Below are 22,609 nucleotides of genomic sequence, written 5' to 3'. Positions count from 1 at the left end.
TGAACGAAAACAATTCAACCTGTTTAATTTTTTTCGCCAGCCTACGCATAACCTACGCAGGGACTATTTCCCCATTAATACGCAGCCTAATTTCTGCGTAGTCACACTACGGAACTCTACGCAGTTCCAGTGGCTTAAAGAATAACTACCGGTACAGTTGGATCGTTTTTTTAATTTTTATATAAGGCCAAATTTAAAAAAAAACATGTTTAGCTTCCTGTTTTTTCGAAAAATGGGAAGGAGGAGGCCCTTTTTTTTTCTTTTTATTTTCTTTCAAAATGGCCGCTCCGTACATTTTTCCTGACATTCAGGCTATTTTTCAAGATGGCGGCCGACAATTTTTTTTTTTCTTTTTTAAAATCAGAAATACATTTTAGCAGTGCTTTTCATGTTTTTTTCTTTCATTTGTTTTTTTTTCTTTCAAAAAAAAAAAAAAAAAATAAAAAATTTCAAAAAAAAAAATAGGAGGCGGCCCCCAAAAAGGAAGCGGGCGGGGACGCTTAACATGTATATTTCTTAATGGCCTGAATGGCAAATAAAGTTCTTGGTGGTCACTTAGACAGTCTCTATATATCTATTTACACCCCCCGTCCCCCTCTAGGATCCCGCGGATTTCCGCGGGTCCTGCAAGTTCCAATATATAATTACCGTAATCAATCAAAAGCATATTTCTCAAGTCACAGCCTGCAATTATTCTTCTTCTGTATTAAACAATCTTCCTTTTGAAGATGTTCCCTAATATAAACAAGGTTTACACATTCTTGAATTCCTTCGGTCAATGAATCAATGATTTATATGAATGTTTACAATCTCTATTTTTCCTAATCAATTCATCTGATTAATTTTGCTTACATTGTTGAATCTGACTACTATTCTTTAAAAAATAATATATATAGCCAAACCTGATTCCAACCCTACTCAAGTAATTCATTAAATCTTTTTCATTTGGAGTGGGTGGAGAGAAATAATTCCATTCTAGAATTTAATAACTACTCCCACGGGATTATAATCAAATACGAATGCAAATCTTGACAGGAAAGACCGAGTGTGGCACGCATGTCTTGCAATTGGGTTTTTTCCCAGTCTCGACTGATTTCCCAACGGTCTGTCATTAGTAGGAGGAGGCGTTTTAAGACACTGAAATTAATATCCCGGTGAAACACATTAACAGTATGTGACGTATCTTTCTCCGTCCAGAAAACGTCATAATCTTTCATTTTCTTTTTTAATGATGACATTATGACGGATTAGATACGTTTTATACAGGGGTTGAATAAAAACATATTTGCAATAATTATAATTAGGATGCATCTACGGTATGACATTAATAATATCTGACTTCATTTAGTGCAGAGCAAACGGGAGGGGACCTCGCAAGATTCGTCATGGACTTGCCAATTGGATCACAATTTCAAAAATTTGTAACTTTCTTATATTTAATCGGATTTTACTTAAAACTCTCACTGACATGTTCCTCTCATTTTTCTTACATTTTCTCAATGTCAGGGTGCACTTCCCCTTTAAGAGACTGAAATTAATAAGCTGGTGGAACAGATTAAGTTGAGTGGTAGACATACAATTAAATCGTGGAAGAAAGTGTCTGGCAGTGATTGAGAAAGGTTGGGTACGTACATGTAGATCATACATGTAAGAATAAATGTCTATCATAATCATCACACGTACACTGCAGTGATTGCGCATAAATGTTTGATATAAACTTCCCAGCTATTTCTTGTGATATTTAGAATATGGTGGCATTAAAGAGCAATCCTTTTCAGCAGACATTTCTATGATGTTATTCTAAAGCAACATCAAAAGAATGAGAAAGCTAACAACTAATTTTTTTCATCTTTAGGGATGATACGGCCACTCAAAATTCAACCTACCCCATCCCCTCCCCCATATCAACAAATATGCAGCAGTCTCATGCACAAAGACCCCTAACAATATGCTGCGGACCCTCTTCAGTTGACAGCCATGAGGTAGATATATGTGATGGGTAGTAGCACATTTACAATTACAGGCAGCTGAACAAAAAAGGAGAAAATGTTGTCTCTAAAACAAGATGTTCAATTCGGTGTACAATTGTTGAACACTGACAAATCTTAACAAAATGTGCAAAGGGGTTTTCAATAGAAGCAAAACAAGAAAGATAGTATCCACAAAAAAAAAAATGTTCATCCTGTAAATTTCCATCCATTTCAAATGTATAACATGAAGAAAACTGAGAAAAAAATTCCAACCAAATGAGCAAAATGGCTTCTCATTGAAAGGCCAAAGAAAAAATATCACTCGAAAACAATTTTTCTTCTACAATTTTCCATCCACAGCGCATTTCAACAAGACAAAAAAAAATTTAAAGAAAAAAATGCTAAGCTTTGAACAAAAGTGCTTTCAATTTTTAGACACTCCACATTCCTGTCTGATCCACTTTGCAAGCAGCTTATTCTTTCAAGTCATCTTCTCTTCCACCATCTGCTTCAAACATAAATGGGCAACACAAATGAATACCAGGTATTTGCTTTGATGACATGTATCGCCATGGCAATTACATCAATTCCTCCATTTTAAAACACTACCGACCCACTTAATTCTCTCTCTACTTGCCTCCGTTTGCAAAGGATGGTCAAGTCTGAGACGTTATATATGCTGCCATATTCTGTAGGCTTTTGAAAAAGTAATTCTTGCATTCAATAAAAGTAATTATCTACATGTAATATGTATCCAATGCTACATGTATACATGTACATGTTAGATATATTCTTTACATCTTCAAAAGGCACTAATGTTAGAATTGCTGTACTTCAATTGTCATTCAAGAGTTTGTTGTTATTTTTTTAATTATTTTTTGGTAAGTAAACTTTCATTTTTCTATATATTTCCAGAAATTATTAATCTCACAATGACATTCTAAAAACAAATAAACTAAAATTTAATGTCAAAATGTGGAATACTACATGAACCATGCATCACTTATATTTCAACCAGAAAAATTAATGTAATAATCAAACAATAACACCATCACAACGGCGCAAAAGCTTTTGACATACATCGCATCACCATCATGCCTGCACTCTTTGAGCAAACATTCATCCATTAATGTCAATTTCCCCTGTGAATTTGTCCAAATGAGACAATTCCATACGCAAACAGACTTGCTAGCACTTGGCCAACAGCTAACGTGATGCATGTACATGCCTATGTATTTCACAGTAAATGTAAAGGAGCAGGCATCTTCATATTAAACACCTTGCTTTTAATCACCACAGAGGTGTACAAATGGGATATGTAAACATGGACTTCTCGTTCATCAACGATCTTTCATCATTTCCAAATCCATACAGGAATTTCCCTCTTGCCTATAATTATGTAAACTGATCGTTAATTTTTTGCCTTGTCTAGCTTTTTCCTTTTTTGCAGGATGTTTTTCACAACCTCCTGATCTTTGCTGATATATTTGTAAACAGTTCTTGTTACATCTGTTTTAATAGAGGAATTGTGTATTAATTCATCTATTTTTATTAATTGGGCTTGGCTTTTAAATATGGAGAAGATCAACAAAGTAGGTATGGGGCTATTTCGGAAACGATTGGTTTTGCACAAATTGTCGATATTTAGATGCATGGCGTAAGGAGATGGCCCCTACATTAAATTGATTTGTCATAAGTATTTGCTATCTGTATTAACTTTGCTCGCAATGAATTCTCTTAGTTACAGTGTACATGTCTTTAGTTTAAGTTGCACATGTAGTGGTTGTACTTTTTTTTATGGAGGAATTATTAGCAAAATGAAGGGAATATTATGATGATATATTCTCCATCTTTTTGCCTTCACTATTTCATTCACTTTAAAAATTGGTATTTATAAAAGTAATGCTGGTTAGAATTGCCTTATCTACATGTACTCACAATGTTATTTTATTTTCTATTAATCATCTCATAAAAGGAATATTATGATGATAAATTCTCCATATTTTTCGCCTTCACTCTAAAAATGTGTCTTTATTAATGAAATACTGGACTGGAATTGCCTTATCAACTCAAAAATGCATTTCTTTGCAAATGAAATAAAAACAAGTTGAGCACCAAAAAGATGATATCCTCTTCTGAGAAACATAATAGTGTTATCTCTGTGCATACCAGTAATTTCAAAGCACGGTAAATGCCCTTCTGTTACCCGGGAGATAATATACATAATACATGTACGTGCAAATGTGTACACATACATGTAAATGTACACAGTGTAGATTTCAGCTACCATAAATCAAAAGAAGTTCATGCTCAATGGCAGTGATTAGTCACTACTTCAACACTGAACTTTAGTCAGGTATATTTGCAGTCTTGTTTCCCCTTTACACGTCATTCCTGAAGACACAGATTTACCTTAACCTGCAATGCCCCAACTAAGTCATCAATGTATGCAAAGCATTTTAAAAACCAGTTTTATCTCAGTTTTCAAACAAGGTTATCTTGATACTATAAAATAGGAATTCAAGGAACTTTGATGTGTCCTGTATATTTCTTAAAATGTGTGCATGTAGGAATTAAACTAGTGACCCATGTACACGTACATGTACATGTAGCTCACATGTACATGTAGGTTACCGGTACCCAGTTTATCAAGGTACACAAACATGGGTAAGGCCATGTAATTGATTCTGAGTTACTCATCTTTTATTTTTAAATCAGGAGGTTCTATGGTATTTGATACATTTCATCAATTACTGTAATATGCTCTGTTAATTCTATAATAACTGTTCGGTTTCAATATATATCTTTTTTCTATTTTTCTACGTTAAGCCCTTAAAAATTTTCATCTTTATACACCTGTACATGTAGGTGCTACCGGTATATACTGGTAATATTTTCCCCCGTATTACAAAATTTGATTTTTGTTATCTGAATCTGTTACTGAATAAAAGCCCTCTACATCCAGAATGTGACTGGGGCTAGCTACCATGTACATGTATCTCAGTCTATGCATCTGGGTCCACCTGTACTATAAATTGGGAGTGTGAATGAGGCTTACTTTCTCAGTCTATGCATCTGGGTCAACCTAACTAATAAAAATTGGGAATGTGAATGGGGCCTACTATCTCAGTCTATGCATCTGGGTCAACCTAACCTATACATTGGGAGTGTGAATGGGCTTACTATCTGAGTCTATGCATCTGGTTCAACCTAAACTATAAACTGGGAGTGTGAATGGGGGCCTATGCACAAAGCAATAATGAAACAAACGGGAAAGAAGAAAGGAGAAGTTAAGAGGGACCCCTTGTGCGCCCCCTGGCCAGCAGGGCCTGCTGTAATGGGTATTATTCATGTCACGCAAACTCCTCTCCGGCTCCCATGACGACTTGCATCTGAGCAATCAAAGTGGAAAGAGGTGATCTCTAAACGTGCCTAACCATCACATCCCGTCCCGCCATCTCAAAGAGCTGGCAAAAGAAGATCGTGTTGGTTTTCCCGGGATAATGCTCTCTTTATATTGCCAGACAACCAAGGAGGGGGATAATTAGAAGCGAATTTGCGTCTCAAAGAACGAGATGTTATACCATGAGGTCTTGTAAAATTGATAGCTTCATTTAAAATTGGATTAGGGTACACTGTACGTGTATGTGAGCAGAATGTTAATGAGCTTAATATACATGTACAGAGCATGAACTTTTAAAGCGCCTCTGAAGTGTTGGGAGCCCCAAAAATGTTATTTCTTCAAGGGTTTTCCAAAACAATTGTGAATCGAATATAGATGAAAGAATACACAGTTTAGGTTTTCTGCGTACAACAGAAAACCCAAATTATGTATTCTTTTATCGATATTTGTCTCCAAATAGATTTTGGGTGGGGGGAATCTTGGCAGAAGCGTGACTTAAATGAAATCCTTTTTCACACTATAATACAATTTAAGTGAGATTTTGCTATCTATTAAATTTTTTGCGAATTTGGGCCTCCCAACACTTTAGAGAGGCTTCAAGGTATAATTCAACATGATGTTGATAGAAATGAAAAGGAAAGCAATTAGGTACACCCAGGCCACGATGTGAAATTAAATTCCCATGTGAGACTAGTAATGTATGTGCAATGCGCAGCTGCATGTGGTAAATTGTGAAAACCATTTGTAAGAAATCATGGACAAACCATAAAAAAATACCTGGTAAGGAAAATGAGAACTGCAAATAAGTACAGATCATGTTTAAAGGGAAATTCCAGCCTTAATGGCACAAAACTCTAAAAGAAATCAGAAAGATCAGAGAAACAGGAGATTTATCCACAACTACATCACAACATACTAACCAAATTAGCCATTTGAGATTTGCATAGATGTAGTGATCTGATATTTCAAACATTCACAACTTTATTATTGGTCCAATATATTTTAAACTTTCGCCATTCTGTTTCTCTGATTTTCTGCATTCATTCTAATGAACTTTAATTACAAGGGTTGGATCGCCCTTTAATATGACATAGTAAATGCTGATAGAAGGAAAATAAAACAAGCGTGGAAAAATTGAAAAATTGAAAACAGGACATGGCGGGGAAAAAACAATAAAAGGCAGGTGCTGCAGCAAAACAAAAACCATCACTGCGCTCATGCAAGCCAAGTGTATGTACATATAATTACAAAGCCCTGTAAAGGAAACCTTGATGAGGCTACCCTGGGTAAATAAGAGATTAATAGTACCATTAGTATATAGTATGTATGTAGTAATTAGAGAACAATCTCTAGTATCATCATATTCAACAAATAAATGAAGTCAGTCAAGTCACTAAAGATTGGAAAGAAATTCCCCATATTGTAAGTCTGAAACCAAATAAAACAGGAGTAAATATTTACCCTTCTGGTATCGATGCGATAATATCCATCAACTTCTGGAGTTTCAGTTGAAAGTGGAGTACTGGTAGAATTACTAGACGCTGTCGAATTGACCGAAGCATCCTTTGTTAGTTCTCGTATAATGCTTGCCCTCGCAGCGGGCTTTGGTTTATTATTATCCTCAAGAAGGTCTTTTCCTATTAGCACACTTAGCAGACTGGGCCTGTCTGACTGTTTGGCAGAGAGGGCACCCTTTGCACTCCCTGTACCCTGTTTTGTCCTTCCTTCATACGCATAACGATCTTGGTTCACACCTATCCTCAGACTGCCAGGAAGGACATCGTCATCGTCTTGTACCCTGTCTTTAAACTTTTCGGAGAGATCACCTTCTTTGGAGGAGCCGTTGCCGGCCATGCTCCCGTTTAAAATGCCGGTAAGGTGCGACAAGTGTTTTAAGCTAATCTCCGTCTCCTGACGAATCTTCTGCATGTTCCTCTCAATGGCAGCCAAGAGCATTGAGCTATTATACGAGTTGTACTTATCCTCGCCCAAGAGGTCCCCCACTTCATCCCCGACCAGCTCCTGCAAGACGCCGGCCAGCGATTCATTACGAGTTCTACTCTTCCCATTTTCCCTCCACAAATCCTCGTTGAGCGTCTCCGACAGAAGCCGCCCGTTTGAGATATTCCTTATAAGCACCAGAGTTGACAACGAACTACTATTGCCTGTTCTACGTAGTAAACTCTCCTTGAGCGCATCTAATCTGCTAGTTCTTTGCGGATGCGTTCTTGACGCGTACCGGTACCTGAATTCCCCTGTATCCGGGTCAAAGGGCAGCCACACACTTGAATTTTCCCACCTGTTCGTAACGTTACGCCTGTAGATGTTTTCCGGGAGCCGGGTAGGTAAAGAGTCTCTCACAAGAGGCACGTCGCTGGGCACGAAGAAGAGAGAGTTGTAGACGCGTAATAAATTAGATTCCTCTTTCCAGCGTGTGTGTGAGAATGTGAATATCGCTATTACCATGACGATGGCATACCAAGCCAGCAGTATGACCAGCTTCCTGGTGGTCTAGAAATAAAACAAACAAAATAATTAGTAACGAGATGCATTATATTGGATAATGTCCAAGATCAATACTGTGCTGTTTCAGTCTATGTACAGTCTTACATTAAGGCCTAAAAAAAGATGTTGTATTGCTCTTTGCGATCAACCAAAAATCTTGAAATCTATGATCAGCTTTTAAAAAAAAAAATTTAAATTATTACCTTTTTTTCGGAGAGAAAAAATATATTAAAGCATTCAAAGCTGAAAAATATCAGCCCAAAGAGGGAGTAAAAAAATATTTTAAAAAGTTATAAAAAAAAAAGGTTTCCGACCAAACGACCCATGTTATGGCACCTAAAGGGCAATACAACATCTTTTTTTATTCAGGACTAATATACACCTACATGTACATGTTTATTCCCGGTTAAATATCAAATGGAAAAACAGGTGCAGCCCCAGAACAAAGGATTTTTTTTTTCATGTTCCATCACCCCCCCCCCCCCCCCCCCCTCAATAGAAGCTTCCTCTTTTATAAATAAATATAACATCAGAAGATAACAAGAAAATATTTTTTAAAGAAACTAAAACAGTGGGAATGCCTACAAAACTCGATTCTTATTTCCAAGTATGAATAATAAAATCAAGCCTCTTAAAGGTAATACAAAGTTTTGGTATGGGCTCATGAATTTGGTTCAAATGAACATTATGGAAGCAAATGCGATTCTACAATATTAAAGGTACTATGTCCCATTTGCAGGACAAACAAATGAAAAAGTTAAATTCCAACTGCATTTGAAAAATAATACTTATTTAGAACTTCCCTAAAAAAGGTGGGGCTTGAAAATGTCTTCAAGTGGGAAAATAATGACTATTAGTTGTCAAATCGACTTTAGAGCTATAGAACCCAAAAGTAATAGTCTTGATTTTCAGACAATTGTACCGAATGGTCATACGTTTTATGCTGCGCAAAGATTCAATCAGTTTAATCTTGGCCATCACAAGAAGTGGGTTATTGATGTAGACAAATGCTCATGAACCCTTTACAACTCTTTTCATGTATGTTATTACCAAAGAAGAAAAAAGGCCAGTCAGTCACTCAATAGTGTCTGACAGTGAAGTCTAGCAAGTAAACGGGTTTCCTTGCATAATTTGAATATGAGGACACTACTAACGTTTAAATTTCACAGATAGGACATACATGACATATTCATAATTCCTGCAAAGTTCTACAGAATTTGAGGTTGGCTGCAAAAGGGACATAGTACCTTTCAGTGAAAGTTTTGAAATTGTAAATAATAAACTCTTTATGTTGTATAGCTCCCTCTCAAGGTCAAGATATTAATTAAGCTATAAAAAAATGTTTCTTGACTAAAATCGAACGATTAGCTCTTCCCGTTTACATATTCTGAGATGTTCATGGTCGCAGCTACCATTGTACGGCCGTACCGTATAGGCGCTATTTGCGATTTATCAAAATTTACCGGGAGCACCGGGAGGTAAATTTTTATATTCAATTTTTCTCGAGAGCAGAAATGTTTTAAGGGCTAATTTTTCTAGTGCTTATAGTACATCCACAGGGGCATCCAAATATATCAAAATGGTAAAGAATCACTATCCACCCAATTTCAAAATTTCCCAAAACTTTGTATTACCTTTAGGGAAGAATGATTTCATATTTTCTCATCGCCCAATTTGGCGACACAATGATTTCATTTCAGAACTAAATCTTACAATGTTGGAAAGATTTCAACCCACATGACTAAGAATGTATTGTCTCCATTGTTTTATGTTGGTATTTTTTCATGAAATTATGCCAGCAAACAAACAATATCATTAAACTATAGTTAACAAAACAAAACACTAGGTCAAACTGTAAATTTAATTTCCTGATTTGCTAGTCAACACCTTCAAATTAAGAAAATGCTATTGTTAACAATACAAGGTAAGAATTCAATCAACATTGAACGCTTGAATACTAATGATATCAATGGCAAGGCATAAATGTGTTGTTTTCTTTTGGCACCTAGACGGAACAACAATGTATGTTTCCTTTATAAAAAAAAACTGATGTGTTCCTAGGCCCCAAGCTCGTATTTTACCCCCTCCCCCAATCACCGCCAAGATTGATATCCATTTTGGCTCATTTCCAAATGCATGGCATGATATGCTTTCTTAGACTCTGAAAGGTCTACGCCACCCATGCACATATAAAATATGTGTGTTCACCTCAGGTTTCTTAATCAATTGTCTGGAAGGAGAGAAGAAATGATTAAATCAGTTGGGAGTCTAGGGGGATTGAGAAAGGGAATGCCATGGGGAAGTGGATTGAGGGAGCGAGGGACTGAGTAGGGGAGCTGGAAGTGGGGATATGGGGGTGGGAAGGCAGGGGCAGGGAAGGTACATGTAGGTAAGGAGACAGGGATGGGGGAGGTACATGTAGGTTGGGAGAAGGGGCTCAGTTGTGGGAGGGGTAGGTCGGGAGAAGAGGGTGGGGACTGAGAGTGGGGGAGTGTGGATTGAGGGAATGAGGGACTGAGTAGGGAAGTTGGAGGTAGGGATACAGGGGTGGAGAGACAAGGGTTGGGGAGGTAGGTCGGGGGAAGGGGCTCAGTTGTGGGAGGGGTACATGTAGGTCGGGAGAGGAGGGTGAGGACTGGGAGTGGGGGAGTTGGGTATTTATTTTGTATTTGTACGTATAAAAAATGAACATTAGGCCATTTAAAAAAATATACATGTTTAGCGTCCCCGCCCGCTTCCTTTTTGGGGCCGCCTCCTATTTTTTTTTTTTTTTTTTGAAAGAAAAAAAAACATGAAAAACACTGCTAAAATGGCTCTATTTCTGATTTAAAAAAAAAAAAAAAAAAATCGTCGGCGGCCATCTTGAAAAAAAATAGCCTCGACTGTCAGGGAAAATGTAACGAGCGGCCATTTTGAGCGGCCATTTTGAGCGGCCATTTTGAAATAAAAAATAAAAAGGGCCTCCTCCTTCCTATTTTTCAAAAAAACAGGACGCTTAACATTTTTTATTTTTTTATTTGGCCTTAGCGTAGCTAGCCATGTACACTGTATGTACATGTACGTATACTACTTTCATCTGTATGTACATTTAAGTTAGTGAGAAAGGGATAACAAAAAATCTTTTTCAGAGCTTAATCATTTGAGATGATTACATAATTAAGATGCACAATTTTGTATGATACAATGAACTCTCAAAAGTATCCATGTAACTGAATTTAAATATTGGTACCTGTACTTCTTTGTGAAATTGAAGACTGTACACCATACGTTCTAAACACAGTGATTGATATAAAGCAAGTGCGTGGGCATGTTCATGTGTAAGCTACGTAGGAAGGCCTGAGGTCTAATCAATTACTTTACTACGTGACAAATTTTGAATTAAATGCTCGACTCCCGGACAGAGTATACACCCAGCTATATAGCTTCAAGGCAGAATGTCTTTGTGCCCCTTATTAATATAATGATTGCACCCCAGTACATGTTCATGTAAAGTTATTAAACAACTAAATTATTCATATCCCTTGTGAATTTGATGAAGGGGGGCTGGGTTTTTTGCTTTTAGAATTAATTTGTAATATGTTCTGTTCTGAAGAAACTTAAATTGAGACAAATCAATTGTTCACATACTTACCAAAATTACAAAAATTTGTAAGGGTATGACATTTTTTATGAATAATTTAGTGGTTAACTGTACGTACATGTCTATGTTTCGAACAGTCATGCTTGTACAACAGTTAGTTCTGTAACAAACATGTATAGTCTATTTGGAGTCATAAGGGCACTACTGCTATGCTTTAACACTGATTTAATGACCCTGCGGCTTAAATAGATAATGTAATCATCTTAAGAGGCTTCATTTATAGTAAACAAAGATAGACTTTGCACAGCTCAATTGTCAATGACTTCAAGGTAAGATCATAACATCTCAGGGTTTTTAATGACTCATTCAATGAAGTCTACCATGTACTTCTTCTACTACTACTTCTACTACTGCTACTTCTACTACTACTTCTACTACTACTACTACTGATACTACTGCTACTTATACTACTATTATTTATACTACTTCTACTGCTACTTCTACTACTACTACTACTACTACTTATACTACTTCTACTGCTACTTCTACTACCAGTACTACTCAAATCACAAATTTGTTAAGGTAATACTACAGATTTGCTGAAGTTTTCCCCCTAAATTTTCTATGAAAGTGTAATGAAAAATCATGCAATAGTTCTTGGAAGATTTTAAATGTACACACTACAAATTCTAGCAACTTTGTAACATTTGGAACTCTATATTTTTAGAAAATATTAACTGAAAATTAACCTTCAGCTCAGTGCCTCATGATTAAATTTGTAGGTCTCTTGCAGATTTGTAAGAATAAAGGTTGCCTACAGTACAGAGACGGTAGTTGTTGCTACACTGGACAAGTATATGGACAATTTTTGGAACATAATATTTCATAATCTTTGTAAAATTCCCAATCTAGTAACAGGGGAGAAAATCATTTGAATTATTAAGAACAAGAAGTTACCAGGAAGCCTGAGAAAAATGGCAGCCTCATGTTGAGTTGGACGGTTTTGTATAGCGCCCTCAGCGCTCCTTCCTCCTCCGACGCTAAGTTATGCTAGAGCTGTATAGCTAGGCAGTCTACACGACTGAGTTGTTTCTTAAATGCCTCATTGAGTTGAGTTGAGTTGTTACGGTTGAGTTGAGTTGTAACAGTTGAGTTGCGGGCATGGTGAAATACTGTCTGTAGCAAAAAAGAAGAAAAGAGAGACATGAAAATAAATGTATATGTTAGCAGGGACACAGATATAAATGTAGAATTACATAGCTGAATAAAGGAAGATCGAATTTCTAAATCAATACCAAATAATCATATACATGTATAAGATGTTACATGTACAAAATGCTTCTCTGGGTTCTCTTGATTACAGTATATTAATTGCAAACATCATTGCAGCTGAATAAGCAAGTGCACACCTGTAAAATACATTTATTTTCTTTCTGAAATGCACCCCTAGAAATCGATAGTATGCAGGATAAGCGCCGAAATGCAACTTGATCCAATGACGCAGGAATAATATGCAATTTGATCAGTTACAGTGTACTTTGACTGCAATCAAAATAGTTAGTGCTATCCACATTCTCATCAGGTAAAATCATGAAATGTCAGACACGTACGAAGAACAATTTCTAGCTGATCAAAGTATGAACAAACGTTGTATTAGTATGAACAAACGTTGTATCATATTCCAAGAAAATAAGGGTATAGACATTACTTTCAATGTACATATGTAGCGCATTCATTAAAAATACTGCTACTGCTACTACTGCTACTGCTACTGCTACTACCACCACTTAGTTATACAAGCTAGACAATGACACTTCCATGTGGAATAAAGTCCTCCTAGTCCTACTCATTTTCCTGCATAATTTTTTTTAATGATCAATAGCGTTTGGTCAACAAAAATCAACATACACCAGCTGTGCTTATAATCACATTTACAATGGCGAAAAAATATAAACATTAACATAAAACATACCATAATTAACTACCGGTACACAAGATTATCAATTCAAGCATGGATACAATATGCAAGCCAATTAGTATTCAGTATTATAATACCGGTAACTCAATAAAATAGGATGAATCATGCTTGTGACAATCATGAGGTACCCCTGAATCGATTGTCTTCTTAATTGATTGCGGTCAGCTGTGCAAGTATCCAATTTAAAAGTACATAGACATGGCCTGTCAATATAAGTACAGGCAAATAACAAAACCCTTAACGATGTAATTATTGATCTGTGGAGAGCCATCACAAAGGGTTAATAGGAAATATGTGAATCATAAAGTACAATACATCTTTACTTCATTATTAAAGCTGAAAAGAGGTAAATTATTTTTTCCTTTTAGGATAAAAAAAGAAGAAATTCTGTATTATGATACAATCTATCTCCGGGGAAAAACTGTGACAGATATGTACGCTATCCAATACAAATAATTATCACAAGAGTATAAAAGCACCTCAGTTGAAAGATAGTTGATTGATTTTTTTTTCATTTGAAATATGAAAGAGAAGAAATCCTGCAAGACCATATCGCCAAAAATACATCCTGCCTCTCTAGAAAACCTTTTCACTTTTGTGTTGAGCTTTCCTTTCATCAACACCATTTCTGCAAAAATAACCTGTCCATTTTTCCAGAAGACGGCAAGATATTCTTTCATCACTTAGCAACTATCATTGCCATTTAGGACAAGGACTTTTTACAGACCCATTTACATAGCCCAAACACTTCCTGGTCGTTATTTTCCCACAAAAAGACATAAATTTTCAAGCCCTTTCGTTTTGAGGGAAGTTCTACAATAGTATTATCTTTCAAATGCTGGTGGAATTTAACCTTTTCATTTTAATTGGCCTGCAAATAGGACATACCGTAGTAACTTTTATACACAGAGACACGTAGATCTAATGTACATACAGCAAGCACTTCCTGTTCGGGGTCAGTCCACCTTGCAAACAGCATAGCCTGATAAACTATAAAGCAGATCCATATAATCTCTACAACGAATGCTAGGCCTTAATTAATCATGGTTAAATTAAGTGATTCTCATTTGAAGAGGGGCTAGGGATCTTCGCTCTGTTTAATTGGATTAATTTTGCAAGAGGCTTTTTCACAATATTAGTAGTCAGATGAATCAAATGCAAGCTCTCTCTGACAAATCACAGATGGCAAGTAGAACATCTCAAACTTCTAAGGTACCCCAATTTTATATGACATTTGTGATTGATGTGTTATTTACCATAGTAATATACATCGTCATGAATCTCTTGCTAGTGATTATGTGTGTGTCTGTCACTCTCTCCCAAATTACATACAAGCCAGTCAGCATTTTCTCTCTCATCAATGAACATTTGCTCAGGTTCTGTGCATTCAATATATTACCTCTTTTCCGGCCAAACTTATTAGGTTTTCTTCTCCAAGTTAGCAACACTGATCTTTAATTTCATTGCTTTCTTTATCTCTCTTTTTTTATTTTTCAGACAATATACATGTATTGCCTTATGAAATATTTGTCTTTGAGAGCCTGATATTTCACTGCTGAAATCATGGTTTGCTACTGATTGTACATCAGATTACCGGTACGCAGAACTACAAAAGTGTTGAAAGGTGGCTCTATCACTTTGAATCAGGGTATATCATCGGCCGGCTGGCAGAAGGGCGTTAGCGTGAGAGCAGCTCCAAAACTGCTTTTCGAATTATTCGCATTTAAAGATTTGTTTTATATTTAAACTGCTTTCTGTCCCAAAATTGTTTTTAAACTTAAAAGGCTAACAGAAATGTTATAGTAGAACACGGCCACAATTTTTTGTTGGAAATAAGTCAGTTTTATAAAAATTTGAGGCGATTTAGTGCTAACGCCCTTCTGCTTAATGCCTCATTTTTTACCTGGAGTTCGAGATAACGCCCTTTTGCCAGCCAGGCGACAATATGGTAAGCCAAGATCTAGGCTCTTGTATATAATGACAAGAATATGCATTACAACAACGTATCAATTACCTCCTCAATAAGTTGGCAATTCAAGAATTTAATACTTCTATATGGTTTTTTGTCTTCTTTTAATTCCTGGTTTTAAATATATGGCAATGCAATCAACACAGCTTTGAAATCCATACAGCAATGCAATAAACATGGATGAAAGCAAATATGCTGCCTATTCCAGCCCATGCATCTGGTACAGACTCCAAAGGCTTAGAAATCAAGTCACATACGATGTATATGTTCAGTCAAACCACAAAACGTAAGCAATTGTAGTTTGGTTCCTGTCGGTTTCTATCAGATTTTCAAAGATAATATAACCACAATCCCTTCTCACTATCGACCACAAAGAAATCAGATGTATAGAAACCTGTACATGAACAAGATAATATCTAACAAACCTCTATATTAAATGCCTACCGGGTATTTAGGTTTAGCTCAAGTCAATTTGAATGTGATAAATAAAGTAGAAATTATCTGCTGATAACCAAATGGATGCAACATATCAGTTTACACAGAATTAAGACCCTTCTGGCTCTCAATAATAGAGTCTGATATGGCAGACTATAGTCATATATTTCTCATGCATGCAAGGACCTGGGAGACAGCATTCACTGGGATGATACAACAAAAGCATTCAGACTTGAAGCAAGGCCAGCTGATTAAAAAGAATAAACGCCTATATATAAAACAACAACAACAACAAAATATGATTTTCAGCCAGTTCGTAAAAAGCTTCGGAACGCATGACCCCAAAATTTCCACAGATCTTTTACACGATGGATAAGTCCCACATGTGCATTTTAGAATAATCACTGCCAAAGTGATGGAGGTGCTTTATGAATACCTTTTGTTTGCCTCTTGAGAAGAATACTTCCACCCGCATGTGTATCAGATAAATGTACTGTCGGTGCATAAACGAAAACTGATTACATAACTTTCATGAGCACGATACCAGTATTTTGTCTCCATGTATTTCACAATTTGGTCTGCCATGACCTTAATCTGCTCATGCTCAGACTGCAATCGTGAAGTGGCTTCTTATACATGTACGAGCTCGCTTTATGTAACTGTTATCAACCAAACTTATCCCACACCTAATAACCTTTTGAAATGGGTGTGATAGGAAATGAAAATAATCCATTACAGTATTATAGGTGTGGTTTTAGGTGACTGCATGAAACAGTAGCTTATCAAATACCACTTCATCACCATCCATTGTTTAGAGCCAAGAGGATATAAAGTCCTACTCTAACAAGGTGTTCACATCCTCTGTCTCTGAACAGATAAATCATATTACACTTTTCAATGTTTTATTACAATTGATAAGGTATCGGATAGCATATGAGTGCTTGATAAGATCATTCTGAATAGCATTATTTACAGGACCAACATTGGTAATCAGTATTTGTTTCATCCCTTCCAAAGCAACGACCTTCAGACAAAGTGGAAAGTTTGAAGTTTGAAGTTCTCAGAAAGTATATGCAGAAGAGGAAATGACATCATAATGACTGTGGATTTTGTTGATCAGAAAAACCAACAATACTTATGAATGCATCATTAGTCAGAAGATGAAGCACATATATATAGTGAAACCTGTCTATAAAGACCACCCAATGGAGACAAGAAAAGTGGTCTTTAATAATAATAATAATAATAATAATATTTAATTTTTATATAGCGTTTAATACAAATGTCTCTAAGCGCTTTACAAATAAACTATTACCCCGGTCATTGGATTCAGTGCTTGCCCGCACACACTGTGTGCACAATCTCCACTCCCTGGGGAGCATTACAGCCAGGCGTTACTTGACGCTCAAAAACTGTCTTTATGTACAGGTTTCTTTTGTACATGTTTCAATGACCATTTTCAAGGGAAACAAAAAATTGCGGTTGTTGTAAACAGGTGGTCACTACAGCAGGTTTGACTGTTTATACAAGTATCTTGGCACTGTGCAATATGATAATAATTATATTTCTTTTCTAATTTACTCAGTTGGTAGAGCAGTGGTCTCGTAATCCGTCGAACTCGGTTCGACACCAAGGCAATGCGCTAGTGCCCTTTGGTATAAAGGCATTAATCCACATTACAAAACAGCAATCAATCAGCAATTAAGACTATTTCAACAACTTCATCTCACATGATAACAATAAACATACCAATTACAGTAAAACATGATTATGATTACAACGAAACATGATAAGATTCATAAGAATATAATGATAACTCCACATATGTGTAAAAGTACACGATGGGCCTACATTATGTTACCAGATTTGAATAGAAGTCAGAAGCACACAAGAAGGCATACAAGTACATTGTACATGTTCCTACTTTGATATGTACAGATAGGATATACACCTTCATACACTCTGTCTAAGAAAAGAAACAATTGAAAAGGAAACCTTACAAGTAAATAGTACACGACTACATGTACATGTACCTGTAGTAAGCTACCGGTAATTTTCCATCTCCAAAAGATACACTGCTGTATATACTTGTAGGTGTTCACAATCCTGAGTTAATCCATGAACTACATTATATTGTGAGTGGTCAGTGGTCACCTCTTTGCCAGACATAGTCTAAGTCAAATTGTAAATAATCTCTGTTTGTTCATTCCAGTTATATCACAATAAACAAGCTACATGTACTCCTAATCTCCTACATGTAGTCCTACCTGCATGCATGTTTCTATTTGCTGTCGTCCATTATGACACAGTGGCGATATCCAACACATTCACAAGTTCACATACACCGAACATATCTAGTATACCCTGCCGATAGCGTCTTCTCCTCAGACACAACAGTGGAGAGGTCTACACATGAGCATGGGCAGAGACGGAGGGACGGACGGAGAGAAAGACGTAGAGAGCAAGTCTTGTTGTCTTCCAAGTGCGGCATCCACGTGTAATTAACACTCCTTAGAGTTGTGTATTGCCACCAACAACACACAGGAAGAGTATGATTACCATACACATAGGGGATAGAACATTCACAGGATGAGATACACTTCTTATCTCAAGAAGTCTAGCCTTGGATCAAGGCTCTACCTGGCGTCTAAAAGACAAAAAATCTTTGTATACAAATCTCTCAATAACAGAATTTATTTGCTTCTGAAGCACAATTTATCCATTAACTGCATATCAATCCCCCCGTAAAAACTTACAAGAATTTGATTAATCTTTATTCTTGTAGCTCAAAACAAACCCATTCGAGGGAGATGGTGCCTATAGTTTAAAAACAAGACTACACAATCTCTAAACATCATTAATTGGCAGTATTAACTTTAAGTAATTAATCATTTTCAAAGTAATTGAAAAAGTCACTGGTATCAAAGTAATTGTCTTATGTCCATAAAATGTCCATACAATGTTAATTTTATAACAAATATTGAATCTGTTGAAATCACATACAGAAACGGGGAAAACCAGGAATAAAAACATAAAGTAACGTTCACACATTCAACTGATGTCCACTTATAATTGCCAAGAGTTTGGGCATACGGTAACAATTTCTCATCAAAACCTTAATTCCTATTCAACCTTGTGTAGGCAATAAATATATATCACAAAACTGATTTACTAGTAGTAGTACTAGGAAGTTAGAAATTTAGCTGGTACACAAAGCTTAAGAGTATATTCAAGCATAGTACACTGAATTAGTAAATTGTACTGTACATGGATCTATGATTGATAAATATGTAGGCCCAAACATTGGCTTTTAATATAGTACTGTACATACCAGTGAAAGATAAAGAAATAAAGAAATACAACATTTTAACAAACAAACTAATGAATACATACTATAGATAAACAAATAAATGTAATAAAAAATTAATTAAATAATTAAAAAATAATTAATTAATTAATAAATAGGAGCGGAGAGCAACTAAGATCTAGAAATCTCCAAAAAAAAGTCCTGGTATGAAGAAAAAAAACTGGCAATGAATTCTTGCTGACTATATATGTATAAAAGACTACATACACCTGTACTGTCATACAACTACAAGTAAATCTAAGTCTTGAAAGAAAGCTAGGATGGCAGTTTGACACACATCTGACGCACAAGATAATTAATCCGTTGCTGCTGAGTGGCAACAAAGGTAGATTGAGTAAGGCACAGACAGAGAGAGAGAAAGAGTCTTGAGAGCTAAAGCAATGCACAAATTACTCTTCATTTCCTGTATTATTCTCTCGGTTACAGAAAATAAAACTTACTCCAACGGAAGGGAAGTCCTTAAAGAAGATTCTCAAAACCAAGTTAAATTTTCCCGCATACACATAGACATCTATATGTACTCTTGAACACTAATTAATAGGAGAGCCGGAAATAATGCATGTATCGCTTTATAAATGTGATATCATAATTAGCTCGGCTTAAAGCCTCACACTTTGAATTATATGTGCAATGTGCATTCCGGTCGAAAGTTGAATTTTTGAAAACCAGCACAAAAAACTAAAACAAATTTGTCAAAGCGCTGGCTTATCAAATCAGCAGCAAATTGAGCTTAAAAGTTCACTATTTTTTTAATCTGATATTCTTTCTTCTGGTTAATATTCTAAACTCAAAGATATTTCTACATATTTGTTGTCCTTTTTAGGCCTTTCTTGTAAAAAATTGATGGCAATCCTAAAAGACTAGTTTGGTCAGGAAAATACTTAACACTTGAGTTGAAGTTGAACTTGAAGTTGAATTTGTTTGACGAGAAAAGAAATTGTCAAAGCGGTAGTTTAATCAGCATTTCTTACACATCGTCTGTTCAGGCCGGCCAGAGTAAAAACAATTAATTGTGCAGTTCCCTAGTTACACATCCTTTAGAACAAGCACAGTTTGCATCTATTCCCACAAGTAATCAGCTAATGGCATTGAGGGCGAGTTTTCTCTCGGACCATCTATGAAAAGAGGACATGGCGGGTGAGGGGGGGGGGGTACATGCATGTCTGCTTGTTTTGGTAAATCATTGTATGAGTATTAAGAGCAATGATAAGTTGAGCCCACTTGAACTGGACTGCAGTATGGAATGATAGTCAAGAAATAGGATTTATAATATGATTTTCTTTTTAATCAATTGAATTATAGGCACAACCTCACTTATAGTATGTATGCATTGCTTAAAACGACCTACATGTATGCCTAAAAAAATGAGTCTAAACGACTACATGTAGGTATTACAAAGATTTGGGAAATCTTGAAAATTGACTGGATAGTGATTCTTTACAATTTTGATTTATTTGAATGCCCCTGTGGATGTTTTATAAGCACTAGAAAATTTAAAAACATAAAACACTTCTACTTTGGAGAAAAATTGAATATCAAAATTTCAAATAGCGGCTACAGCAATACAATGGTAGCTGAGACCATGAAAATCTCAGAATATGTAGTTGTGATATATAATTTCCAAACTGGAATAGCCAATTAGTGAACTTTAGTCAAGAAACATTTTTTTGTAGCTAAATTAATATCTTTACCTTGAGAGGGAGCTATACAATATAAAGAGTTCATTATTTACAATTTCATCCCTTTAGACTTGATTTCAACCGCGACAACGATCACTGAATATTGTAGGGTCGCATGTGCTTCCAATATGTTGATTTGAACCAAATTCATGACCCCATACCAAAACTTTGTATTACCTTTAAGGAAGGCTATAAAGTTTTAATTAAACTTTCGGCATGTTTACACAGTAGACCCAGAGAGTGCCTGGAATAAGAGTCAGGCCTGGTTCTAGTGAATTGGTATTGCTTGTCATTTTATATGCTAGTTGCTCTTTTTGTTGACCCCTCATTATCATCATTTGTTTTGTGCAATTGCTTAATAAAATGTGTTTTTCTATTGATGATACTCTGTTGTTTATAAATTTACGGATGTTGCTTTAATTGACAATAAAAATTAAGACTGAACTGAAAAAACACTTATTAATTTATTCAATTTCATTTTTCCAAAGGTAAACCAGGCCTGTCAAATGGAGCAGGCAGTGATTAACCGAGAGGAGAAAAATAAAACGGGATGCATGTTGATGACTGACATCGCTCAGCATTCACAGAGCAGAGCTTAGAGTTCACAACAAACTTTAATAGGCCTGTTTTCATCAGCTCGAGATTGTCAAATATCCCTCTATTTCAGCCAAAAAAATACACGGGGGCGGAGGGCGGATTCGCCCCGGAAAGACCATAAACAGCCCCGAAATAGGCTCAAAATCCGATATCGGGGGCGACATCAAAAAGTGAAATGATCTAAAATCGCCCCCGTAACGATTACGAGCGGTCGCGCGCTCTCTTCTAGCTTCGTGTATTCATTGCGTGCATTTCTTGGTCCTCGCGCTGAATCTCCGTATAAAATTGTATACACAAAAATCGGTTGTAAAAAAACTCGAACCATATTCCATACCTTACCTGGCTTACCATGTCGCACGCAAGTACGCCAAAACACGTACATTTTCGCAGTTGCGAGATCGAGACGGAGCGTAGGGCTCGAGTTTTTGGCGGTCGATTTTGTTTTGGTAGAAGCTGAATCTAGACCATGAACCACTAAACATCGCTGAACTGCAATCAATTTCCATCACGAATTCACGATTGCTGCAATATTATAAATTTTCCATGAATAGAGGTATGAAATTAAAGCCTATTTTGTGATGTTCTCGCCATGTTTACGTAATTTTGATAATCATTTCTTCAAAGTAAAGAAAATCAGACAAAATCACCATGACTGACACGCATACAATACAGTGCATTGCCACTGTGTAGTGTGTGTGAGTTGAGCTGAGTTGCAGTTAACTCCAGGAAGCTCCAACACCGGCAGCGCAGGCGTCCGACGCCTGCGGCGCCGGTGTTGAAGTTTCCTGGAGTTACGCTGTAGTTATGCAGCAGTGTGTGAGTTGAATTGAGCTGAGCTCGAGTCAAAGAGATTTGACACTTTTCAATATAGTTTCGTGAATAGATTTACGAAACCTGAGCTTAGAATTCGTAAAAGTATTACTAATGTCTACGTTTTTAAAAGACTGTCTGATTTTCTTGGGAAAATTTTACTTTGAAAAATGATTATCGGAATTCATGGCCAGAAATAATCACAATCTAGGGTCTATTATGTTACAGTTCTTGCATCAAATCAATGCATGAAAACTTAGTTAGCTAGAAAAAGGGGTTTCTTTTTTAATAGGCAATTATGAAGCAGGAAGCCCGA

At 36.2% G+C, this 22,609-nt stretch overlaps 1 protein-coding gene across 5 annotated transcripts in view; it reads right to left on the bottom strand.

The window, feature by feature from the left end:
* LOC100144872 (ST8 alpha-N-acetyl-neuraminide alpha-2,8-sialyltransferase 3) overlaps positions 1-18,392 on the bottom strand; it is a 59,448-nt gene extending 41,056 nt beyond the window's left edge. For 4 of the 5 annotated variants that reach the window (XR_004066093.1, XM_003728339.3, XM_030995984.1 and 1 more), the window contains exons 1-3: positions 18,108-18,392; positions 12,416-12,634; positions 6,835-7,884 (exon numbers count right to left, since the gene is read on the bottom strand). Coding sequence is in view for 4 of the 5 variants with exons in the window: in XM_003728339.3 (XP_003728387.2) it covers positions 6,835-7,884; positions 12,416-12,445 (1,080 nt within the window). In the remaining variant the exon portion in view is untranslated. The remainder of the gene's footprint in view (positions 1-6,834; positions 7,885-12,415; positions 12,635-18,107) is intronic. The other variant, XM_003728338.3, reaches the window with a different exon arrangement.
* Positions 18,393-22,609: the final 4,217 nt, after the last annotated feature.

This window comes from Strongylocentrotus purpuratus, unplaced genomic scaffold, assembly GCF_000002235.5.
Source record: "Strongylocentrotus purpuratus isolate Spur 01 unplaced genomic scaffold, Spur_5.0 spur5_scaffold_3, whole genome shotgun sequence".
In the NCBI taxonomy this organism is placed as follows: Eukaryota; Metazoa; Echinodermata; class Echinoidea; order Camarodonta; family Strongylocentrotidae; genus Strongylocentrotus; species Strongylocentrotus purpuratus.
This window is presented reverse-complemented; position numbering and strand designations above follow the sequence as displayed.